Below are 26800 nucleotides of genomic sequence, written 5' to 3' on the forward strand. Positions count from 1 at the left end.
ACCCAAATCTCTAGAAAGTATTCTCACCTGCCTCCCATCAGAACACAGTGAGACTCATCAGGTTGATTTTTTTTTTTAAGGGTCGATTTTGGAAAGAGTCCCTTCCTCCTCATGGTTTTGATATGTTTATAGCTTACATTCTTATCAGGGATGGTAAGTGGGAAGAAAAGTGGTTATGGAGGAAAGCGAAACATTTTTTGATAATTATGATTTGTGGCCCTCCAAAGCTCAACCCTATCAGACAAAATCTTATTCCTTAATATCTGATTTATATTGTTGGGTTTTCTTGGGTATCACTTATGTAGCACTGACATCAAGCCCAAGGAAGAAACACAAAATGTATGCAAGATGAGAGCTACAAGAATATGGCAAATAGATGGCAATGGTTGGAGGCTTTTCTCTCAATTGCCTGCTCAAAGTCATGTTGCAAGAGATGGCCTGCAGTACCTGCTGCCTGCCTTGTAGTTTGTCACTTGAGCATCTGTGAGAGACTTGGGCTTTGAAAATTACATAAAAATAATTTATTTTATTATTTTAATTCTCCAAATTATTCAACCTCTCATTAACTTGTCAAGTGCTCAAAAAAAGTCAATATCTAAATGAGTATCTAGCAGCTAAGTTAAAAGGTATCTTCTCATATGAAGCAAATTTAAAAGTTAAATTCTCTAATGATAATTTTTTAAAAATTAATTTTCAATTATTTTACATTAGCAGAAAAAAATAACCCTTTTGAATAATTTTTAAAAGTTGACTGCATTGCCTTTTTAGTATACATTTACATAAATTACTAACATGGATATGAAATGTGATACATTACAATTTACATAATGAATTACATCAGTTATTCAACAAATACACTGAAATGTTAGTTTTCACATTTTAACTTTTACCTTAAATTTTGGTTCAATTATTCTTAAACTTATACTGAATAAAAAGATTGTCTTATACTTGCTCTTTTAACATATAAAGTACATATATGCATACACTACATAGGCAGACATACACTTACCTGTGGTATCAAAATCCCATGGGGATGGGGCTATTAGGGGAAAATATGTAAAAAGGGTCCTAAGGAGTGTAATAATGAACAAAAGTTTGAGCAATACTGCTTTAAAGATATGAAACACCTACGTCACCCCACGTTTTATCACTGATGGGGCTCCCTGCCCACTTTCCCCAGGGCCCTAATGGACTAGCAGTCCTCCTTATGGATAAAGGGGACTGATTCTTGAGGGTCTGAAAAGATAGTTTAAAAAAACCTCCTAGCAACCCCAGTTAACACGTGGAATACACTGCTCCACAAAGACAATACTGTAAAGGATAGATAATGTTATGTAATACCAGAGGTTCAACTATGGTATAGGTTAAAAACAGCCCTACTATTGAAAAGTTATAACTTTTGCTAGATTATTTATAATTATTAAATCAATAATATAAACATAAAATTAAATAAATTACCAAAACTCATCACTTCAGTTTGGGGAAAGCTATGGAAGCAAATAAGGAAGGGAAATCTGACTCAGCCATATAAATAGCGAAAGCAGTGCTGACTAATTAATTACCTGTCTGCTGCAGAGACTATTGAAACCCCTTCTGCAGTATGCCAACAGAATGTTTTCCTGTGGATTAATGGGAGGCTACCCTTCTATAGAATTTTCACCCGTGGCATATGCCTGCAGAATATGTGCACCAGGCTCTGACTCTCCACTTCTCTTAGGTAGTCAATTCATTGAAAATACAGTTTATATTCTCTTGTACCAGTTCAGTGTAACTGGCAATGGGATAGGGTTGGGGGAGAAGCCAAAACACATTACTTTTTATTCCGCTGATTTTCTTTTCTAGACTAATAAAGGGGGGATTAGGATTGTGAAATTCATGCCTTCCTATACTTCCTTACACACGTTTAGGTTTTTCTATAAGAATACTAAGTTACACTACAGACTTTCTTCTACCACAATGGAGGAAGTTAAGTTATATCTGAAAACAATGCTTTAGATTTACTCATGGAAATGAGACAAATATACTAAACTCCTCAGTGTAAAAATTTCTGCCCCTGGGGTTCGAATAAAGAAATATTGGGCTTCCCTGGTGGCGCAGTGGTTGAGAATCTGCCTGCTAATGCAGGAGACACGGGTTCGAGCACTGGTCTGGGAAGATCCCACATACCACGGAGCAACTAGGCCTGTGAGCCACAATTACTGAGCCTGCGTGTCTGGAGCTTGTGCTCCGCAACAAGAGAGGCCGCGACACTGAGAGGCCCGCGCACCGTGATGAAGAGTGGCCCCCACTCGCCGCAACTGGAGAAAGCCCTCACACAGAAACGAAGACCCAACACAGCCAAAAATAAATAAATAAATAAATAAACAAACCCAAAAGTTAAAAAAAAAAAAAAAATCTATCTAGATGACAAAAATAGTTCCTTTTCAGAGTAAGTAATTTTCATGTGGTCTGTGTAACCAGTTTAACCAAGGCACATCATATAATTTTGTAACATGATTCCAAAAAAATTGTTAGACCCTAGGAATAAACTCAAAAGAAATCCTTTCTAAACTTAATTTACGAAGTAAAACAATAAAATCAAAGATTTAAAAGAATATACCTGATTAAAAGAAATATACATTTCTTGACTAAATTTTTAAAGTCATTATAGATTTAATAAGACAAGAAAAAATTTTAAAAGATCAGTTGAATTCAAGTAAGGTGAATACCGTTATTTTAATATGCCAAATGTATTCATTCTGATTAAAAAATAATTCCAAGAATCTTTCTGTAGAGCACTGATGACCAAGTGAATTTAATAATGCCAGTGCTTTTCAAGTAGCTAAAATCTGGTGGTTTTTTTCGGATCAAACATTTTTTCCCCTTTTTCTTTTCTGCTTAAAGGCAAATATTCATCAACACTGACCAACTTTAAATAAACAGTAAAATTGATCTAAATGGCTTAAGATCTAAAATGTTAACTTTTACAAAAGAGGTAATTTTCAAACAATACATATTCATTTTAGGACACTCACTGCAAAGCGTCTTAAGATTAAAACCTTGGAGTTCATTGATGAAACTGTTAGAAGTAGCCCAGAACCTACCACATGCTGGTAGTAATTACAGATGATTACACCAAGACCTAAGTCTTAATTATCTTTAGTAAAAGATATAGAAAACCTACCCAGAATCTTGGATTTTGAAATCTTAAAACTCTCTGGTTTACCATTTAGACCAGAATATGTAAGAGTTTAAAACCTCAAAATTTCTCCTGCAGAAAATTATCCAACCTATGGAAACGTACCTATGTAGGAAAGGACAATTTACATGAAATCAACAAAGTAACATATACTGCTGAATGGAGTTACAGAAATGATCTTTTGTTACCTGAGCAACATCCTCAAGTTTATTCCACTTGATTGACAGCAGTAATTTTGGCAATGACTGTGGGAAATTCTCTCTGCAGTCTTGTCGCAACGTCCAAATAAGATCCATTTCATTCTCACACAGTTGAGACAAGGGATCCCTGTCCAAGATTTCTTTCAGTACAGCAAGAAACTTCTTTCCACCTCGACTCTAAGAAAGTAAAATTACTCATTACAGAACTGAACTGTGTAAACATCACAGGCAAACCTTGAACACAGGGGTTAGAGGCACCAACCCCCAAGCAGTAGAAAATCCCTAAATTCGTAGATTCAACCAACCACGGTTCACGTAGTACTGCAGTACGTGTTTATTGAAAAAAATCCACTTGTAAGTGGATCTGCACAGTTCAAACCCGTGTTGTTCAAGGGTTAACTACGCAATGAATTTTTCAACAATGTATGAGCTTTAAAATTTGAGATATTAACAATCTAATTCCGTAAAAAGTTGGATACCCCTTTAAAAGTTTTTCTTAAGCTGAATATTAAATTTGTAAGCTAAGGATGAAGGAAAATATTATTCTCAAACAGTTTTTTAAAAGGAAGAAAAAAGAATACTGATAAAAAATCCGTATGCAAACACTAGGTGGCAGAATTGTAATTTGGATTAAAAAGAAGTCATTATTTGAACTGAGTTTCTCATCATTTTTAATTTTTAATTTCTATAAAGAAAAAAACAAAAATCAAAGATGAACCAAATTTATAAAGTTTTAAAAAAAATTAATAGGTGCCTTCTTGGCTCTGAGGCATTAAAACATTTAGAGTAAGGACTGAAACTTGGCTAAAAGTAAACATAAAAAAATACAGTTATCCCATTTTCTTTCCCAATCCTTATAAGAATATATTAAAATAAAGAAAATGGACCATACTATTTTTTGAATCCAGACTCTGAATTATACTAACATTAAAAGAAAAAGGGGGGCTTCCCTGGTGGTACAGTGGTTAAGAATCCGCCTACCAATCCAGGTTCGAACCCTGGTCTGGGAAGATCCCACACGCCATGGAGCAACTAAACCCGTGTGCCACAACTACTGAGCCTGCACTCTAGAGCCCACGAGCCACAACTACTGAGCCTGTGTGCCACAACTAGTGAAGCCTGCGTGCCTAGAGCCTGTGCTCCACAACAAGAGAAGCCACTGCAATGAGAAGCCTGTGCACCGCAATGAAGAGAAGCCCCTGCTTGCTGCAACTAGAGAAAGCCCGCGCGCAGCAATGAAGACCCAACGCAGCCAAAAATAAATAAATAAAATAAATTTATTAAATAAAGAAAATAAAAAGAAAAAGGTACATTTCCCCATATTTAAAGAAAAACTAAACCATTTAGGCGAAAGCATATCCTTTCCTTACCCCGCACCCCCCCAAAAAAATCTCCAGAATTATCTGACAAGATTCTGTAAGGATTTATATTCCATTAGCATATTATTTTGTACTTGAAATTATTTTAACTGGGATTTCATATAAACATTAAAATAAATAAAAGTCATATCACTAATTTTCTAAAGTAGTGAGATTCAAAATAGTATATGCATATGTTAAAATAATTAGGATGACATGATTGTCTATGTAGAAAATCTGAAAGAATCAACAAAAACACCATTGGAACTAATAAGCAATTACAGCAATTGTGGGATACAAGGTCAATATATAAAAGTAAATCCTTTTCTTATGTATTAGCAATAAATAAGCGGAATTTGAAATTTAAAACGCAATAACATTTACATTAGCACCCCAAAATAAGGAAACAGGTATGAAATTAACAACATACGTACAAGATCTATATGAGAAAACTACAGAACTCTTATGAAAGTAATCAAGGAATTAAACAAATGGAGATACATTCCATGTTCACGGATAAGAATATTGTCAATATTCTTATCCATGAACTGACAATCACAATATTGTCAGTTCTTCCCAACTTAATAGCAACAGATTCAATTCAAACCCAATTTAAATCCCAGTAAATTATTATGTGGATATCAACAAACTGATTCTAAAATTATATGGAAAGGCAAAAGACCCAGAATAGTCAACACAGTATGGAAGAAGAAAGACCAAGGTTGAGGGACTTCCCTGGTGGCGGTTTCACATTTCCTTATTTTAAAACTTACTACAGGGACTTCCCTGGTGGTGCAGTGGTTAAGAATTCACCTGTCAATGCAGGGGACATGGGTTCGAGCCCTGGTCTGGGAAGATCTCACATGCCACGGAGCAACTAAGCCTGTGCGCCACAACTACTGAGCCTGCACCCTGGAGCCCGTGAGCCACAACTACTGAGCCCATGTGCCACAACTACTGATGCCCACACGCCTAGAGCCCATGCTCTGCAACAAGAGAAGCCACCGCAATGAGAAGCCTGTGCACTGCAAGGATGAGTAGCCCCCACTCACCGCAACTGGAGAAAGCCCACACGCAGCAACGAAGACCCAACACAGCCAAGAATAAATAAATAAAATTTATTCTAAAAAAAACAAGGTTGAAGGACCGACACTACCTGACTTAGATAAAAATAAATGTGAAAAGCAAAACTATAAAACTCCTAGAAGAACACAGGAGAAAATCTAGATGACTTTGGGTTTAGCAATAACTTTTAACATGTAACACCAAATTCATGATCCGTCATTGAAAGAACTGATACCTTGGACTTCATTAAATTTAAAATTATCTGCTCTGCAAAAGACATTGTCAAGAGAATGAAAAGATAAGGCACAGACTGGGAGAAAATATTTGCAAAAAGACATATCTGATAAAGGACTGTTATCCAAAATATACAAAGAACTCTTACAACTCAACAACAAGAAAACCACCAGACAAAAAAATATGGATCAAAGACCTGAACAGACACCTCATCAAATAAGATATACAGTTGGCAAAAATATATATATAAAAAGATGCTTAATATCATGTCAGCAGGGAAATGCAAATTAAAACAAAAATGAAATATGACTGCATACCTATTAGAATGGCCCAAATCCAGAACACTGACAACATCAAATGCTGCTAAGGATGTGGAGCAACTCTTATTCATTGCTAGTGGAAATGCAAAATACTACAGTCCCTTAGGAAGACAATTTGGCGATTTCTTACAAAACTAAATATACTCTTACCATACGATCCAGTAATCATGCCCCTTGGCTATTTACCAAAAGGAGTTGAAAACTTATGCCCACAAAAAAACTTGTAAACGGATGTTTATTTGGCTTTATTCAAAACTGCCAAAACTTGGAAGCAACCAAGATGTCCTTCAGTATGTGAATGGATAAACTGTAATACCTACAGACAATGGAATATTATTTAGCACTAAAAGAAATGAGCTATCATCCCGCAAAAAGACATGGAGGAACCTTAAATGCATATGACTAACTGAAAGAAGCCAATCTGAAAAGCCTACATGTAAAATGATGCTGACTACAACATTCTGGAAAAAGGCAAAACTATGGAGACAATAAAAAGATCAGTGGTTGCCAGGGATAGAAGATAGGGTGAGGGAATGAACAGGCAGAGCACAGATTTGCAAGGCAGAGAAATTACTTGGTATGATATTATAATGATGGATATATGTCATTATACATGTGCCCAAACCCACAGAATGCACAACAGCAAGAATGAAACCTAAGGTAAACTATGGACATTTGAGTGATTATGATGTATTAATGTAGATTCATCCTTAGTAATAAATGTACCATTCTGGTGAGTGATGTTGATAATGAGGGAGGCTATACATGTGCAGGGGCACGGATATATGGCAAATCTTTGTACAGTCCTCCCAATTTTGTTGTGAGTCTAAAATGCTCTTTGCAAAAATTAAGTCTTACACACACACACACTCTCTCTCTCTCTCTCTATGTATGATTACAGTTTTATACTCAGAGCCTCAATCTAAAAAGGGTATGCTGGGCTTCCCTGGTGGCACAGTGGTTGAGAATCTGCCTGCCAATGCAGGGGACATGGGTTCGAGCCCTGGTCTGGGAAGATCCCACATGCTGCAGAGTGACTAGGCCCGTGAGCCACAACTACTGAGCCTGCGCGTCTGGAGCCTGTGCTCCGCAACAAGAAAAAGGCCGCGATAGTGAGAGGCCCGCGCACCGCGATGAAGAGTGGCCCCCGCTCGCCACAACTAGAGAAAGCCCTCACACAGAAACGAAGACCCAACACAGCCAAAAATAAATAAATAAATAAATAAATAAAAATTAAAAAAAAAAGAAAGAAAGAAAAGTAAGAGCTGGGGGGATAAACCCATGTAAATAAAAAAAAAATTTTTTTTAAATAAATAAAAAGGGTATGCTTTATTTTACAAACTTGACTGAGTTTCTTTTTTCTTTGCAAAATGATCATAAGAAGTTATCAGAATTTGAAAATGTAACTCCTACATTTACATATAAAAGTGAAACCTGTTACTGCAAACAACAAAAAGTATAAATTGCTCATGCCTGAGAAAGGCAGACTGCTGTTAAGTTAAATAGCGCAAAACCTAGCAGACTACTGTAATTTCATGGATCAAAATTAGACGCTACAGACCTACTGTAAGTAAATATCCTGAAGACCTAGGAATAAATGAAGAGGGAAGAGCAGGGGGTTAGCTGTATAATTGTAGTGTGATTGTTTACTGAGCTATGAAAAGCACAGCACTGGATAAAGCCAAGGTAAAAACAAACAACTACCAGAAATGTGGCAGTAAGCCAAAAAAAACCACAGAATCTTACATCCTTTTACAAAACTCAGAACAATCAGCAATGAAAAATTACACTGTAGTGCAATTGATGAACTTACACACATGTTAAAATGCTTGCATTAAAATAATGGTAGAAAGCAATGAAAGTTAACACCTATATTCTCTGCTTTGTTTTTATGTTTATATTTTTCATAATTATATACACATTATAATAGTGATTACTGACCAAAATAAAACACAACATATATATCTTGCCATAATCAAATGAAAAAAGGACTGTGGCTCTTTCCCGTTCCTTACTGGGGTGGTGGGGCTGGAAAACTCATCTGTCATATTTAGAGGGTCTAGAAACTCAAAACAGCGTGTTAGCCGTGTGCTTGTCAAGGATGGAATTAACTATGTGTTGGCCAGACTGACCAACACACAACCGGAGGATGAGACAGCCCACGTAGTCAGGGCTGGTGGGAAAGAGACTGAGAAGATGTTTATATGATTGGGAGATTGATTACAGAGGATTGAGCAAATAAGTAAATATGTTAAGGTTCATAGGAATCCAGATTTCTCACTGTCAGAAAAGGTAATTTAAAATATGTTAAGGCAAAAGGCTAGAAAAAAATCCTGTGGTGGTGAATCCAAATTGGAGACATTGATAAGAACTTATAGTTTTTAACAGACAGATAAAGAAATATATCTCTGTGCTTATATATGCTCAAATATTATGCAGTCAAACACATACTACTTAGTTCTGTTTCATGAAAAGGCCTAGATGCAATTGCATGCCAAGGGTAATGAGCATACCCAGTGCCCAGAACTTGGATTCTAAATACTTTTAACAAGTAAAAGGAATCAGGTCTCCTGGGAGAAATGACTGAATCCAAAGCTAGGGTAGAGAAAATACCAGATGAGCCTTGGAACACTTTGTTGTACCAGAAAGAAGGAAACGCTCAAAGAATCGGCTATAAAGACGTGTCAAAAAGACTCAAGACGGAACTTGAATGGGTTGCCACTGGCCAAATCTAGGTAAAATCTGAACATCAAAATTAATGACAGTTACTAATTATAAGTCATTAAATAAAACAGAAATCACAAATCCAATAATTTTTTTAAAGTAAGTAAATAAATGGGGGAGAAGAAAAACCTCGACCCCATGGTATAAGTCAACTAACAAATCCAAAAGGAAAATAAATTTGAAAATCAGCATATGGCAAACCATTGTAATAATACTGGTTCAGGCAAGATATATTAATAAATATTAAAACAAGTGGGTGAAAGTTAGATGTGAAACAGTATGTTTACTTAATCTCAAAATATGCCCACAAACTACTTACTTATTAACTTTACAGTAGAAAAACCTAGTAGACACTATACTAACCAAGTGATAATAATTAACGTCAACAGTAATGGGACAGGTTGACATTGTTTGCCTTTGAGTAAAATGCAGTAAGAACAAACTACCACTTCAATCTATTTATGCTAAAAATGCGTAGCTGGAATCTGATCATGACAAAACATTAGGCAAATCCAAACTGAGTGACATTCTACAAAGTAACCGGCTTGTATTCTTAAAAAACATCAGAGTCGTTAAAGATAAGGAAAGACTGAGGAACTATTCTAGAATGAAGAAAACTAAAGACACATGTTAAAGAAATGCAACAAGTAATCCTGGGTTGGATCCTGGACCTATAAAGGACATTATTGAGACAATTGGCTAACTATGAATGGAATGTGTAAATTAGACAACAGAACTGTATCAATATTATTTTCCTGATTTTTATGAATTGATTCTGGTTAGTTATGAGAATATCCTTGTTTTTAGGAAATATACACTGAAGAATTAAAGGATAAAATGTCATGATGTATGCCACCTCATCTCAAATGATTCAGAAAGAATTGAATACACACACTCAAAACGATAAAACAAATGTGGTAAAATGTTAACCGTTGGGGAAGCTGGATGAAAGTTGTATGGGAATTCTTTGTACTCTTCTCCCAAGTTTTCAGTGAGTTTGAAATTTTTAAAAACATGTTTGCTCTTTCCTTCCCTAAAATTGAAGGCTGTAAAGACCCCAAATCATTCTACTAAGAAAACATTCTAGGTAGATCTCCAGAACCTCTGAACTAAAGGCTGAGTCATCATCTTCATTCACAAAAGCCAGCCATTAAGATTTTGTGTCTGGGTTTCTGCAATAAGAAAATAAGACAAACTTGATAACACACATTTTAAATTAGAGCAGGGTTTCTCAACCCCCATGCTATCTTGTTGTAGGAGGATGGTCCTGTACATGGTAGACAGTTTAGCAGCCCCTGAACTCTACTCACTATGTGCCAGAAACAACCTCCCATGACTTGAGATAACTAAGAAAATTTTGAGACAATGCCAAATGCCCCACTGAAGGCAAAATAGCCTCAGGTTGAGAACCACTGGATAGGAAGATCAAAAGCTGCCAATTCAATAATCATAATTCACAAAGACCACATTTTTTTCTATTCTACAGACCCATGATCCTTGACAACCACTTGTTTTAAAAAATGCCAACACTGGGACTTTCCTGCTGGTCCAGTGGTAAAGAATCCACCTTACAATGCAGGGGATGCAGGTTCGATCCCTGGTCAGGGAACTAAGATCCAACATGCCACGGGGCAACTAAGCCCATGAGCCTCAACTAGAGAGCCTGCGTGCCGCAAACTACAGAGCCCATGTGCTCTGGAACCCTCACGCCACAACTACAGAGCCCACGTGCCCTGGAGCCTCCGTGTCACAACTAGAGAGAAGCCCACGCACAGCAACAAAGATCCCGTGTGCCGCAACTAAGACCTGATGCAGACAAAAAAAACAAAAAAAAATTGCCAACACCTATTAGGCTTAACACCATCAAAAGAACAGAATCGTTGTGAAGGATATGGAAAAACTGGAATCCTTTTGCAGTTGGTGGGAATGTGAAATGGTACAGCCACTGTGGAAAACACTGGCAGTTCCTCAAAAAATGAAAAACTGAATTACCATATGATCCAGCAATTCTACTTCTGGTTATATACCCAAAAGAACTGAAAGCAACATCTCAAAAATATATTGTACACTCATGTTCATAGCAGCGTTATTCACAATAGCTAAAATGTGGACGCGAACCAAGGGTCCATTGACGAATGAATGGATAAACAAAATCTGGTACATACACGCAATGGAATATTATTCAGCCTTAAAAAGGAAGGAAATTTTGACATGCTATAACATGGATGAACCTTAAAGACATTACACTAAGTGAAATAAGCCAGTCACAGGAAGATAAAACACTGTATGATTCCATTTATATGAGGTTTCTAGAATGGTCAAATTCATAGAGACAGAAAGTAGAACAGTGGATGTCACGGTCTGAGGGGAAGGGAAAATGGGGAGTTGTTTAATGGATACAGAGTTTCAATTTTGCAAGATTAAAAAGTTCTGGATATCAATTGCATAACAATGTTTTAAGTATATTGTGAATATACTTAACACTTGTGAACTGTACACTTGAAAATGATTAAGACGGTAAATTTTATGTGTACTTTACTACAATTAAAAAAATTTTTTTAAATTCCAAGAGCAGGCTTAAGTTCCTTTGTAAGGTGTTGGTAAATTCAAAAATAAATTGTATGTGTGTACATATTATACGTATACATGTTTAATATATATCTATATACCTATAAATGTACACACACACACAATTCAACAAGTCAACTTACCATGATCTTATTAAGGAATGTAACATGCTCTTGGCATACACATGAAGAGTGGATTAAACAGTGGAATGAGAACTTAGTTCTCTTCATTCCTTTCATTCAAAAGACCATGAAGTGCCTCAAGTATTTAAAAATACTAATCAGTGGGACTTCCCTGGTGGGAAGTGGTTAAGAATCCACCTTCCAATGCAGGGGACACGGGTTTGGTCTCTGGTAGGGGAACTAAGATCCCACATGCCACGGGGCAACTAAGCCTGCATGCTGCAACTACTGGGCCCGCACACCACAACTAAAGAGAAGTCCACACCACAACAAAAGATCTCGCATGCTGCAACAAAGATTCGCGGGCTGCAACTAAGACCTAACGCAGGCAAATAAATAAAAATAAAAATATAGATCAGTAACAGTTCTAGGATACAAGGGAAAATGCATAACATAGGAATCCTTTAATGAGAGAAAGTAGATAGGATCAGGGATCAGATCTGCTGAGATTCAAGCGGTAGTGAAACACACAGTTCCAGGAGGCATTCCAGCTCACAATCAGAGGATACAAGGGATGAGAGGAGGCCAGGGGGAATCGTCAGGGGAGTTATCACAGGATCTGCACATGGAGCAGCTGCTTTGGTCAGGCATGCCCCTTGCTCTGTTTATGCTGAGCTGAAACAGCAATGGGATCAGCCCTAGACTGAGGTGAGGAGCATGGGTACTGAGTCATAAGGAGCCACCTCATCTCAGAAGGTATGGAAATCTTCATACAGGGGACCCATTGTCAGCACAGTCTACCCTAAGTCTTACAGATACTGAACACAGATTACAGTGAATAAGCAAACAACCAGGGAGTCACAAGTACAAAAGAGCTAAACTAAGAATCACCAAATATTGAGAAAAACCCATATGAAGATAGACAGATGTCAAAAGCAGAAGCAAGACCACTTCAAAAACAAGATTATTTAATTCCTCAGAGAGAACTAAGGTGACATTATAGCCATGAAAAAGGAATTAACAGACATCTTTTAAAAGATAAATAAAATTTTAAAAAGAAAAAAGAAACAAACTCCAACCTGACTAATAATAAAAGAATGCAAGTTAAAATAATGACACCATTTTTATGTTCACAGTGTGGGTGTGTTGTAAATTTTAACTCTTTTAGGGTATGCAATTTGGCAGAATTCTTATTAAAAAGGGACATACCTTTCAATCTATAATTTCATTTCTAGGAATCCATCGTACAAAATACAAACATGTATATAAAGATGTACAAAGTATTCACTGCAACACAGCTTCAGTGGAAAATAATTAGAAATAAGCAAAACATCCATCAGTAGAAGTATGAATATTTAATAACTAATGGCTACCAATAATTAATGCCATGAAATGTAAACAAGGCTTTATAAAGAGAGCAGGGGAGCTCTTCATACAGACATGACAAGATCCATAAAATGCGTTACGTGAAAAAGGAAGAAACTATATATATAAAGATCTCATATATTTTAAAAATATATAGATATTTACACACAAAGCTAAACTGTTTATATAGTTATCTCTGAGCGAGAAAGGTAAGTGGCAGTTATTTTAAAAACTTTCATTTTTGGTTTCACACAATTTATTAATGTACCCACCAAAAAAGAAAAAAAAGTACATCAAACCTGGGCAAGAGGGACTTCCCTGGTGGTCCAGTGGCTAAGACTCCACACTCCCAATGCAGGGGGACCGGATTTGATCCCTGCTCAGGGAACCAGATCCCACATGCCACAACTAAGAGTTTGCATGCCACAACTAAAGATCCCACATGCAGCAACTACAAGATCCCCGCACGTCGCAACTAAAGATCCCGCATGCTGCAGCTAAAAAAGATCCTGCATTACCATAAAGAAGATCTTGCACGTGGGATTATTTTAAAAAAAAAAAAACAAATCCGGGCAAGAATACTGCATCGTCAGTAAGGAGGGAACTCTCTGATTTAGGTAAGGCAGCAGTAGATCACAGCAGAAATAATAAAAATTAATTTACGTTTCTGATGTTCAAGGAGCAATATTAAGACTAATAAAAGGTAACTAAAAATAGGCATGAGAATTAAGATAGGCCTACATAACTGTTATTTCTTAAACTGTAATTATATGTTTCAGTAATTGCCAGACAAGCTGGTAAGTGTATACTTATAATAAACTTATTTCATTATAGAGAGCTACACTTGACCCTTGAACAATATGGGGATTAGGGATGCAGACCACCTGCACAGTCGAAAATCCATGTATAATTTTACAGTTGATACTCTGTACCCAAGGTTCTGCATCCATTAATTCAATCAAACTGCAGATCATGTGGTACTGTAGTATCTATTTAATGAAAAAAAATCTGCGGTAAGAGGACCCACACAGTTCAAACCTGTGTTGTTCAAGGGTCAACTGTACTCTTAAAGTATTTGTAGTAGCAAATAACTTGCACTGAAAGGCTACTGAAATTTTTGAGAACTCTAATGGTAAAGCAGAAGACTGCCTGCGGAATAGCCAAAACAATCTTGAGAAAGAAGAATGGAACTGGAGCAATCACGCTCCCTGACTTCAGACTATGCTATAAAGCTACAGTAATCAAAACAGTATGGTACTGGCACAAAAACAGACACATAGATCAATGGAACCGAACAGAAAGCTCAGGAATAAATCCGCACATTTATGGTCAATTAATCTACAACAAAGAAGGCAAGAATATACAATGGAGAAAAGACAGTCTCTTCAATAAGTTGCACTGGGGAAACTGGACAGCTACATGTAAAAGAATGAAATCAGAACATTCTCTAACACCACATACAAAAATAAACTCAAAATGGTACTGTAAGATTCCTAGTGGAAAACATAGGCAAAACACTCTGACATGAATCAGAGCAATATTTTTTGGATCTGTCCCCTAGAGTAACTGAAACAAAAGCAAAAATAAACAAATGGGACACAGTTCAACTTAAAAGCTTTTACACAAAGGAAATTGTAAACAAAATGAAAAGACAACCTACAGAATGGGAGAAAACATTTTCAAACGATGCAAGCAACAAGGGATTAATTTCCAAAATATACAAACAGCTTATACAGCTCAATATCAAAAACAAACAAACAACCCAATAGAAAGATGGGCAGAACACCTAAATAGACATTTCTCCAAAGAAGACGTACAGATGGACACAGGCACAAGAAAAGATGATCGACATCTCTAATTATTAGAGAAATGCAAATCAAAACGACAATGAGGTACTACCTCACACCAGTCAGAATGGCCATCAACAAAAAGTCTACAATTAATAAATACTGGAAAGGGTGTATAGAAAAGGGAACCTTACTACACTGTTGGTGGGAATGAAAACTGGTGCAGCCACACAATGGAAAACAGTATGGAGTTTCCTTAAAAAACTAAAAATAGAGTGGCCATATGATCCAACCATTCCACTCCTGAGCATATACCCGGAAAAGATGAAAACTCTAATTTGAAAATATCCATGCACACCGATGTTCATAGCAGCACTATTTACAATAGCCGAAACATGGAAGCAAACTAAATGTCCAATGATAGACGAACGGATAAAGAAGATGTGGTATTTGCATGTACACACACACACGCCACAATGGAATATTAGTCATAAAAGAATGAAATAATTCCTATTGCATAGCACAGGGAACTACATTCAATATCCTGTGATAAACCATAATGGAAAAGAATATGTGTATATATATGTATAACTGAATCAGTTTGCTGTACAGTAGATATTAACACAACATTGTAAATCAACTATACTTCAATAAAATAAATTTTTTAAAAAATGAAATAATGCCATTTGCAGCAACATGGATGAACCTAGAGATTACCATACTAAGTGAACATACAAATGAACTTATCTACAAAACAGAAATAGAAGAGACACAGAAAACAAACATACAGTTACCAAAGGGGTAAGGTGGAAGGGATAAACTAGGAGTTTGGGATTACAGATACACACTACTATATATCAAATAGATAATCAACTTTATTCAAACTACTGAATATAGTTTACAGGAAACTATATTCAATATCTTGTAATAATCTATAATGGAAAAGAATGTGAAAAAATATATATAAATATATATGAAACCGAATCAGTTTGCTGTACACCTGAAACACTGTAAATCAACTATACTTCAATTAAAAAAGAAAAAAAGAAAAGAAAAAAAAGGGAAACAAACAAAAATAGAAGACAGCCTGGGCCAGATGCTTCTCCAACTAACCAACATTAAATAGTGCTTTCATTCTGTACAAATAACAAAAGCATATACATTATCTCCATTTGTCTCCTGGCTTCTATCTAATTACCATTCTATATAGAATGGCATTACTAAAGTCACTTGAAAGTTATAAACTGGTGACATGAAAAGAAAAAAACAGATTAAAACTCAGCAAAGTCTTAAAGTGAAAGTCAAAAAATTAAATTAAAAAATACAGATGGTAGAAATATTATATATATTGTAAACTAAATAAACAAAGTAATCTATTTTGTAGTCTTTGGGCAGAAACTATGGGAATGGTGTATGTAGCAGAGACTGCTATTTGTCTCTTAATATGCATTCTCCCCTTCTTACTTTATTAACTACAATCTCTTACTCTTAGCCAAGCACACGACTGCCCAGCTAACAACTACATTTACAAGCCTCACTTATAGTTAGGTATGGCCATATGACTAAGTTATGGCTAATGAGACGTGAGCAGAAATGAAGCATATTAATGATATCCTCAAAAAGAATGGGTGCAGCCTCTAGTCTTGCTTTTCCTGTTCCTGTGGGCTGGAAAGTAGTAATGTAGGAAGCTGAGGCACCAATATTACATGAGACAAAAACTACATATTAACATGAAAGAGCACCAAGATGCAAGAAACCTGGGTCCCCAGCATTGCGAAACCTGCCTTGAATATATCTGCTCTGTTATATCAAAGAAATAAAGAAAATTACAGCCTCCTCATTCAACTGAATAATATTTAAAAAGATGGTATTGTTAATCTATGAAGTGTCATAGCATCCCTTACAGACTACCTGCTCAACCTGTGCTTGTATCACAAAAGGGCTTACCAGCTGAACACAGACCAACCACAAACAGCTGCCATTTAACAAAATATTAGCATGTACATACTCACACACACTCAGACTGTTCTTGCATATGAGCATGGTCTCCTGTATGACATGAAGGTAACTAATAATGAACACAACTTTGTAATAAGGGCTATTTTAAAACCTTGATACTTACTGATACATTAGCACTATCACTGCTTGCAATCTCAGCTGCCTTTTCAATAATCTGTTTAAAAAAATTAAGAAAATTAAAATTTGGCTCTTGTATTTGTAAAATTTTAAGTGTAAATTACTACACTTGTATACAGACTATAAGGAGCTACATATGATCTGGCATTTCTGTGGTTTATAACATAAGCATGAATTTTAAATGCAAAATGGTATTATGCAGTGATTCCCAGTCTTCAAACTCTTGACAACCAGGAAGCAATGGTATTACTATAAAGGATTGTTAACTCCCAGGGTACACTAGGATTGTCTATAGATAAAATAAGCAGTGGCTTGTAATATGTGAACAAAATTTTAATATAGGTAAATATTTTCTGGTTAAGAAAATGCAGTTATGTAAGAGTTATGAAACAAAGAATAAGTTTCTGTCATTTGTCATGTTTTCTTCTGAATGAACAGATATCAAAAGTAGAAGTAATATCAAGGGAGAACCTAAAAATATTTTTTAAATTCATTAAGTTCAAAAGAGGCTCTGATTCTTGAAAAGATGGGGAACCCACTAGTCTATTGGGAAGGCTCAGCAGGTAAAAAAATCTTAAGATCCATGTCCAGTTACTGAGTTGACTAATTCTCCACAAATAATTTAATTGAATCCTTATGTGTAAAATGTACTGGTAATTTCCATCCTATTTCATAAGGTTGTTATGTGATAAAATGAGATTATATTTAATAAAATTAAGCAATAACCATAAAAGTTGATTTGAAAAGCAAAATGTATACAAGTACAGCAAAAAGCATTAAATAAAAATACAAGGAACTTTCACTTTTTATATCTGCATTATATTTTTTAATGATCATATATAAAATTGTACAATTACAAGAAAACCAATAAATATATTATACATATTTAAAGACTAAAATCTCCATCCCAAGTAGATCTTCAAAGACAGACTCTCCAAGGGATCAGAAAGGCAAAAGGAAAGTTTAGTGGCCAGTTGTAGACGACTCTGTTGACAACAATGCTGAAACAGAACATTTTAAAGAAACTGGACTTATCCTGAAATATTAGATAAAAAATACTTAAATTTTCCCAAGATATTATATTTGTAAAAACACTTCAAAAAGCAACTCATTTGATCCAAAAGAAACTATAAATGACTGTTGAATACATACCATAATTGAACACAAAAAAAGTCAAGAGCTTGGACTTTTAACTGTATCACAAGTAGCTATAGTTTATGGATAAATTCCTATTCTAAGGAATAAAGCCATAGCAGAAATGTAATGGATGCATCAAAATGTACCTTCTTCTACTCAGTGTAACACTAAGGTATATGGTTCTTGACATGTGAGATTTCTACTGCTGTAATAATCACAAATTTTAATTTTGTTGTATATTACTGATCGGAAGAACATTTAAAAAAAATGAAATGAAAAATTACTTCTAACGTGGATAAAATTCAACTAAATTGAAAATAAAGAAACATTTGAGTTACATTAATTTAATTTACACACTATATTTAAAATCTACTCTGTATAGGTCTGATAGTGCTGAATGTTAAATACAATTAAGTGTATAGGTAGATTAGTTGAAATTTTAGTATAATACCAATTTTTAAAGGCAGCTTGGTCTCACATGCATTAAGTAAATCAAATAAAATTCCTGTTTATTATGTGAGAATTTGCTCAAAGATTTCCTCACGAAAATCAGCATCAATCATACCTGAAACAAAGAGGCCAAACCTGAAGGTACAACATATGACAGCTCAGCTCTCTTAGCATGTAAATGATCATAGCCCAGCTTTCAACCCCCACCAGACACTCTCCATATCCCCAAAACATGCAGCCTGTAGACTAAGGAAATGTGTTGAGAAATAGAAGCCCTTGCTATAGATTCTACAAAAATAACAGCACCTTAGGAAGTCCTACTATATTAATATTCAACATAAATAATCTGTTCTTTGAATACCAACTCTAACACAGTAGTGATTGTCTTTAATCTGAACCAACATGCTGGGCACGTTTCACTGCACGTTTCACATGTTTATTAGATTTACATATGAATGCATTTATAGCCCTTGTAATTGAAAAGGACCTCAGAGAACAATTATGATTTCCTCATTTTATAAATGAGGAATCTGAACTCCAGAGGGGCCATGTCTCACTCGGTCAGTGATAAAGCCAGTACTAAATACAGTTGGCTTCCTGCTCAGTGGTCTTTCCACTGAACCAAGATGTAAATGTATATGACGTCTTGAAAGAGAAAGACATATATCGCTTAAATGATAAACATATAGAGCCGAGAACTAATAATCCAATTATTTCATACACAGTGGCCCTTTAAATAATTAGCTTACCTTATCAAAGGGAGGATAGTAATAAGGTTGTTTTTTATTCTCTGGGAATCTGATGTGCAAAGCTGTTGCATTTTCAGTATATGGATTTGTTTGAACAGTTCCCATTGGATTCAACATTTCTTCAAGCTCATCTAAAACATGCAAATAATTTTGATTCTTAGGAAAATGTTTTTGAAACTAAAACAAAACTTTAATGGATTTCAATCCATTACTTTAAAAGTGTGTCACCTAAGGAAGTTTGGCAGACAGTATCAGTAAGCCTCTAATTTTCTTAATGCTTGGCACAAAATTTGAATATGAGTTTATATACATCTTTAAAATGAAAAACTTAACAGAAATTAATAGCTACCTCACCTCTTTCTTCAAATGTGTTCAAGTATTCTCAATCTACAAAAAAAAAAAAAAATGGAACTGCTCTCGTCCCATCAAAATTAGGTGGCCCATAGGAATTTTTATTATTTCATCACTATATATCAATTTCTTAGTCACATATGTTCTGATTTCCAGGGTCATCACAGTACCCAAACTGATATTTTGAGAGTCATTAATAACATTCCTTTTGACAAACCTAATGTTGGTAATGTTCCTCTATAATCTCATAACTGCTGATGTAGTTAAACACCTTCTCTGGTAGTTTCTCAAACATTCCATCCAAGTGGTACTTCTTTAACCTCACCAACTGTGACATTCTTCAAGGCACTCCTTCCTCTTCTCTACCACCCTAAATATGTTCTATTCACAGATTGGGCATGGGAATCAGAATTTCAATGTTATCTTTTTTTTTTTTTCAATGTTATCTTAAACCCTAGAGCTCATATAACTTTCTCATTTCACAGAGAAGTAAACTGTTGAAGAGACATTAAACCCTGAGAAAACAAGAGTTAGCAGTACAAACTAAAGTCTCCTCTCTGCAAACTAATTTCTCTTTTCTTATAACTGATTTTTTGCACAGTTGTTCTTTTGTACTTCCTAAGGAAATAAAAGATAAAAGTACATTCTGTCCAGGCTTAATGTCCAGGTAGTATGCACACTGAGAATTATCTCCCAAAGCTAGAAAATCTTTACAAAGTATTGGGTGGTCCAAAAGGTTTGTTCAGTTTTTTCTGTAAGATGGCTCTAATAGCACTTAGCTGTCTTTAACTTCATTTGAAACAATTTTGTTAGATTGTATGTGACAGCTGTCATATCAGCGTGCATTTAAAAAAAGACTTATCAAAATTGGTGAATTTCTGTGTAGACATTTTAATATTGAAGATGGAAGAAAAAAAGCAACATTTTCGGCATATTATGCTTTATTGTTTCAAGAAAGGTAAAAATGCAACTGAAACACAAAAAGATTTGTGCAGTGTATGGAGAAGGTGCTATGACTGTTCGAACGTGTCAAAAGTGGTTTGCAAAGTTTTGTATCGGAGATTTCTTGCTGGACGATGCTCCGCGGTCAGGTGGAACAGTTGAAGTTGATAGCTATCAAATCGAGACATCAATTGAGAGCAATCAACGTTATACCACACGGGAGACAGACGACATACTCAAAATATCCAAATCAAGTGCTGAAAATTATTTGCACCAGCTTAGTTATGTGAATTGCTTTGATGTTTGGGTTCCACATAAGTTAAGCAAAAAAAAACCTTCTTAACCATATTTCCGCATGCAATTCTCTACTGAAACATAATGAAAGCATTCCGTTTTTAAAACAAATTGTGACGGGAGATGAAAAGTGGATGCTGTACAACAATGTGGAATGGGAGAAATCGCGGGGCAAGCGAAATGAACCACCACCAACCACACCAAAGGCCGGTCTTCATCCAAAGAAGGTGATGTTGTGCATATGGTGGGATTGGAAGGGAGTCATCCATTATGAGCTCCTTCCGGAAAACAAAACAATTAATTCCAACAAGTACTGCTCCCAATTAGACCAAGTGAAAGCGGCACTCGACAAAAACCGTCTGGAATTAGTCAACAGACTAATCTAAAACGCATAATCTTCCATTAGGATAATACAAGACTGCATGTTTCTTTGATGACCAGGCAAAAACTGTTACAGCTTGGCTGGAAAGTTCTGATTCATCCGGCTGTATTCCCCAGACATTGCACCTTCGGATTTCCACTGATTTTGGTCTTTACAAAATTCTCTTAGTGGAAAAAATTTCAATTCCCTGGAAGACTGTGCACCTGGAACAGTTCTTTTCTCAAAAAGATAAAAAGTTTTGGGAAGATGGAATTATGAAGTTGCCTGAAAAATGGCAGAAGGTGGTGGAACAAAAAGGTGAATATGTTGTTCAATAAAGTTCTTGGTGAAAATGAAAAATGTGTCTTTTATTTTTACTTAAAAAACCGAAGGCACTTTTTTGACCCATCCAATATTTACAAGTTTCAGCTCCTTAATCAACCCTTTGCTTATCTTGTTTAATACTCTCACATCTCACAGATTCCATTTTGACCTGGACTGAAGGAATTCTCATAATTTATACACTTCTGAAGCTGATTTCTCAGCAAATTAATATCCTATATTTGTGCTATCTAGTAGCGTTATATTTATTAGTCCTATCAAATGCAACCTATCTAAAGTCAAGTGTAGCAATTTAGTATTATCTGCCCCAAACATATGGAGAACAGAACACTGCACAGAATATGCTATTTTATTTAAGAATAGGGAGAAAAGTAGAAATTTATATTTGTATTTTCTGCTATATACATGAAGAATTCTGGAAATACAAAAGCAACCAATAAATGTGATTATAAACCTTCTAATGATGACCTAGGTACTCTAGAAATTAGAGTATTTGTAGTTCCTGTGTTTCCGGCTTGCTCCTACTAGGATAAATGTGAATTCTAGAACCAAACATGCAGAACAAACATCTCTAACATTTTGTTAGAGATAAATTCAGGTCCATGATATACCAAGTTAATTGCAAAAAATTGTCAATTTTTCTAAAAATATCAGTTAAGTTGCTTACTGATTTTGGAGAACATGTGTGAGTCTAAATTAAGATTTGCAAAAAAGTTTACTGCTGAAATGAATAATTTTTACTCTAACTGTGAAACTACAGTTCCTCTTAAGAAGAGCACACTGCTCTCCTATATTGGGGGAATAATGTGATTAGTGAAAATTATTGGAGGTATATGCAGGAAAGGGTAGGAATAAAAGAATATATACAAATAAAATGCTAGGATGTGAGCAGTTTATAAATATGTTCATGGATAACTGATTATCCAAAAACAATTTCTCAGGTAGCAACTACTAAAATAGAACATTCTTAAATGTGTCACCCACAAAATAATTTTTAAATGCAAATAAGTGCACAATTTTACTATATATATTAACCAACTATGAAGACCAAAAAAAACCCCTCACTATTATAATGCAAAGATAACACTGAAAATTTCCCACATTTGGGAAAGCAGTAGGAACAATGGAAAGAGTCAAGCAATCTTTTGGACAAATCCTAGGTTTGAAGAACCAATTATGTAAGACTGGCTTATGGCTGAACTTCACTTTTCTCATCTCTAAAATGGGACAAAGCCATCTACCTCACAGGGATACTCTGAGTAGTATTTGAGAAATACAGGCTTGTGGAAGGTGTTCCTCTTAGCTCAAATTTCAAGATAACGCCAACTAAAGAGGAAGGAAGGGTCTTTACTATCCTTCCCATGTTAGTTAATGTTCCTTCTAGTGCAGAAGCAGAAATTTAGTACAACTAGGAACCATAGAGATTGTTATAAAGAAGACATTGTTCCTTAGGAGAATGTCTCAAAAACCTGTAACAATAAAACATTTAAAGTGAGAAAATCGTCATCAAAATAAATATATTCAGATACAAATCACTTTTAAGTATATTAAAATAATCTTGGGAAATCTGTTTTAGAATAAACAATAAAAATATGAAAAGATGGTTTCTTTACTGGACTGAAAAAAGAGTGAGTCATAAAAAAATGTTAACTACTCCACATGCCAAAAATTATTCTTTAACACTAAGGATTAGTATGTAAATCTTACCAGGAAATGAAGACCAGCTGTGCAATATTATATCTCCAGATCTCAACTGTCCTTTAAAGTCAAAAACCATCGTATTTACCCAGGCTACAGGATAATCCTGTTGAAAAAGATACCATTGCATAAATATGCTAAGAATAAACTTTAAGGTGTGAACACGCACATACCCTTTGCTTCAATAATGTTAGTTCTAGAAGTTTCTAGCTTTCTAGATGATTTCCCCCAAAACCATCCAATATAAAAACAAGATGTACATGGAAAGATGTTCAACATCTTTATAATGGTTAAAGAAAATCCTAAAAGCCAATTAATGTCTCAGAATAAAATACAGTATCCAAAAAGTAGAATATTTATTGTGCAGCCATTGGAAATGATGAGGAATTTTTAATGATTCAAGAAAATATGTGTGATATGTTAGATTATATGTTTTAAGATCTTTCAGTCTATATAAATCTTAATTTAGCAGAAGGCAATGTCTCTAGGTTTTGTAGAATTTATTTATATTTCTAAAAAGGAAGCACCAAGCTAATAGGACTTTTATGTAGACACTCAGACTAATTAATCTGGTCACAGTCTATGAAAAAACTATAAATACTTGAACACTCTGAGTACAATTCTCTATCGGTGGAGGAAAAAAACTAAGGAAATAACTCTTATGTGACTTTTTAGACAATAAAATTCATTTTTTAAAACACTATATGATAATAACCAGAGGAAAGGCTTATATTCTCATGTTAAGAATAAAAGGATACAAATTCATGTAGATAAATATAGTCACCAGACTTTTTAAAATGTATAAAATTCATGTCTCCATCCTCCAAAAAAAAACTTTCCATAAAGTAAGAAGAAAATTAAAAAGACTTAAATAAAATTATGAAATGGAAGATGAGAACATAAGAACACGTTCACCATCTTTTATCCACAATTTCAAAGTCCAAGAAACTCTGACAACTAAAGGTTTGTTCATAACTCATATAACAGTAAAACATGACCAGAAATAACATGAAGCTAAATGACAGCCTTCATTTGTCTCATTTAGTGTGAATATTCATATATTTCACTGCTAGAAACTGATGTGTTTGATTACAGAGTTGTGTCCCAGACCCTACAAGGTGTGTTGAGTGATCTATGATCTTTCTAAAATGCATAAAATTTTGAATTCTCAAACATATCTGGCACCTGAAACTTCAGTTAAAGGACTGTGGACCTGTAATATTTTAAATCTCTTCATTCTTTTTAAACTATTTTCTAAAAAGGATTACATTTATAATAGAACACTTACAGTATGACATATACTAAAAGTTGCCAAAAGAAAAATGAAAAGGACATAAAATGGAGACTTACTGTCTTTTTTAGAAATCAGTTCTTAGGGACAAAAGTTATATGACATAATTTCATTTATATTACTCTATTATTTCAAAGTTTTAAAATTATTCCATTATGTTATTATTAGTCCATTATAAAAAATTTTCAGAAGTTAGTATATAATTACCACTTTTCCAGATTTCCTGATGGTCTGATATTTAGAGGGATTAATAGCTTTAGTTGATTTCTTCGTTTTCACTTTATCCAAAACTGCATAAACAGCGAAACATAATCGAGCCATTCGTGGCAGGTCACAAGTATTGATATCAAATTCCAGTGGTTCATTCCAAATATGATCATTTTTCCCTGATATCTCTGAGCTTACAACGGTTTTACACAGGAGTTCGGTACCATGAAAAAGGCCAGCCCTGACATGAACCTGTAATGATGGAGACAAAAACAAATACAGAATCATGAATACTGCACCACTAAAACACCTTTATTTGGGAGAATGAAGAAACACATACTGGCAGAAGCAGACAAACTCTAGGAAAGCCTATTCGTCCACAGAACCATTAGACTATAATTCATCAGCATATAATTCACCACACTGTTAGTACAACCTATTTTTCACTTACTAAGCAGACCAGCTAAAAAATGCCAAAGGTCTCAATGGTATAAATGGGTCTAAAGAAACCAAGACCATAAATATAAAAACTACTATCATATGCTTACTTCCACTCACTTCATTTACCTGGGGCCTTGTCTTAGTTATCTGTATAGTTGGGAAGGAAGGGGTGGATAAAATGTCTCCAAGGTCTCCTTCTACTTCGAAATAATTTATGAATTGGTCAGTATAAAAGTCAACTTAAAGTTATCTAACCATATTTATGATTATCCTACACACTACTGTCTTTCATTTTTCTCCTAAAGACTCAGGTCCAGAGTGATGCAGGACACAGGTAAAATGTCCCAGAAAATTTTGTTCAGTCATTTATATAGTTTTTTTAAAACAACACGAGATGATTATCTCTGATTTAAAACTGAGTGGTAAAAGTAGAACTAAAAACAGTACTAAAACACAGAGACTGGGAATTCCTTGATGGTCCAGTGGTTAGGACTCCATGCTTCCACTGCAAGGAGCATGGGTTCGATCCCTGGTCAGGGAAAGAAGATCCTGCAAGCTGTAAGGCACGGCCAAAAGAAAAAAAAACAAAAAACAAAATGAAATACTTTAAGATCAAACTTTTTTTAATCAATTAATTCAGATGTGACATCAGCACACAGTAGTACTCAATAAATATTTACGGATGAAATAAATGCATATGTGGAATTATTTAGGTTTGTCTTTCTTTAGTTTAAAAAAGCTTATCAGACTTACCTGGTGGCGCAGTGGTTAAGAATCCGCCTGCCAATGCAGGGGACACGGGTTCAAGCCCTGGTCCGGGAAGATCCCACATGCTGCGGAGCAACTAAGCCCATTCGCCACAACTACTGAGCCTGCGCTCTAGAGCCCGCGAGCCACAACTACTGAGCCCTCGTGCCACAACTACTGAAGCCCGCAAGCCTAGAGCCCATGCTCTGCAACAAGAGAAGCCACTGTAATGAGAAGCCTGCGCACCGCAACGAAGAGTAGCCCCCACTTGCCGCAACTAGAGAAAGCCCACATGCAGCAACAAAGACCCAACGCGGCCAAACATAAATAAAATAAAATAAATAAATTTATTTTTTAAAAAAAGCTTATCGGGGCTTCCCTCGTGGCGCAGTGGTTGGGAGTCTGCCTGCCAGTGCAGGGGACACGGGATCAAGCCCTGGTCTGGGAGGATCCCACATACCGCGGAGCAGCTGGGCCCATGAGCCACAATTACTGAGCCTGCGCGTCTGGAGCCTGTGCTCCGCAACAAGAGAGGACGCGATAGTGAGAGGCCCGCGCACGGCGATGAAGAGTGGTCCCCACTTGCTGCAATTAGAGAAAGCCCTCGCACAGAAATGAAGACCCAACACAGCCATAAATAAATAAATAAATAAAAATTAAAAAAAAAAAAGCTTATCAATAAGAATTTTGACTTGTTAAAAGAGTTACTGTCATAATTTTGAAAAGGTAGATA

The 26800-nt window shown here is 35.4% G+C and overlaps 1 protein-coding gene across 4 annotated transcripts in view; it reads right to left on the reverse strand.

Annotated features, from left to right (window-relative positions):
* Positions 1-26800, reverse strand: part of PIK3CB (phosphatidylinositol-4,5-bisphosphate 3-kinase catalytic subunit beta) — a 197825-nt gene that overhangs the window by 39622 nt on the left and 131403 nt on the right. For all 4 annotated transcript variants that reach the window (XM_057545916.1, XM_057545918.1, XM_057545915.1 and 1 more), the window contains 5 exons: positions 24880-25131; positions 23391-23487; positions 19394-19524; positions 17044-17094; positions 3367-3555 (listed from right to left, as the gene is read on the reverse strand). In XM_057545916.1, coding sequence (XP_057401899.1) covers positions 3367-3555; positions 17044-17094; positions 19394-19524; positions 23391-23487; positions 24880-25131 — 720 coding nt within the window. The remainder of the gene's footprint in view (positions 1-3366; positions 3556-17043; positions 17095-19393; positions 19525-23390; positions 23488-24879; positions 25132-26800) is intronic.

The sequence above is a fragment of the Balaenoptera acutorostrata genome, chromosome 4 (assembly GCF_949987535.1).
Source record: "Balaenoptera acutorostrata chromosome 4, mBalAcu1.1, whole genome shotgun sequence".
Lineage (NCBI taxonomy): Eukaryota > Metazoa > Chordata > Mammalia > Artiodactyla > Balaenopteridae > Balaenoptera > Balaenoptera acutorostrata.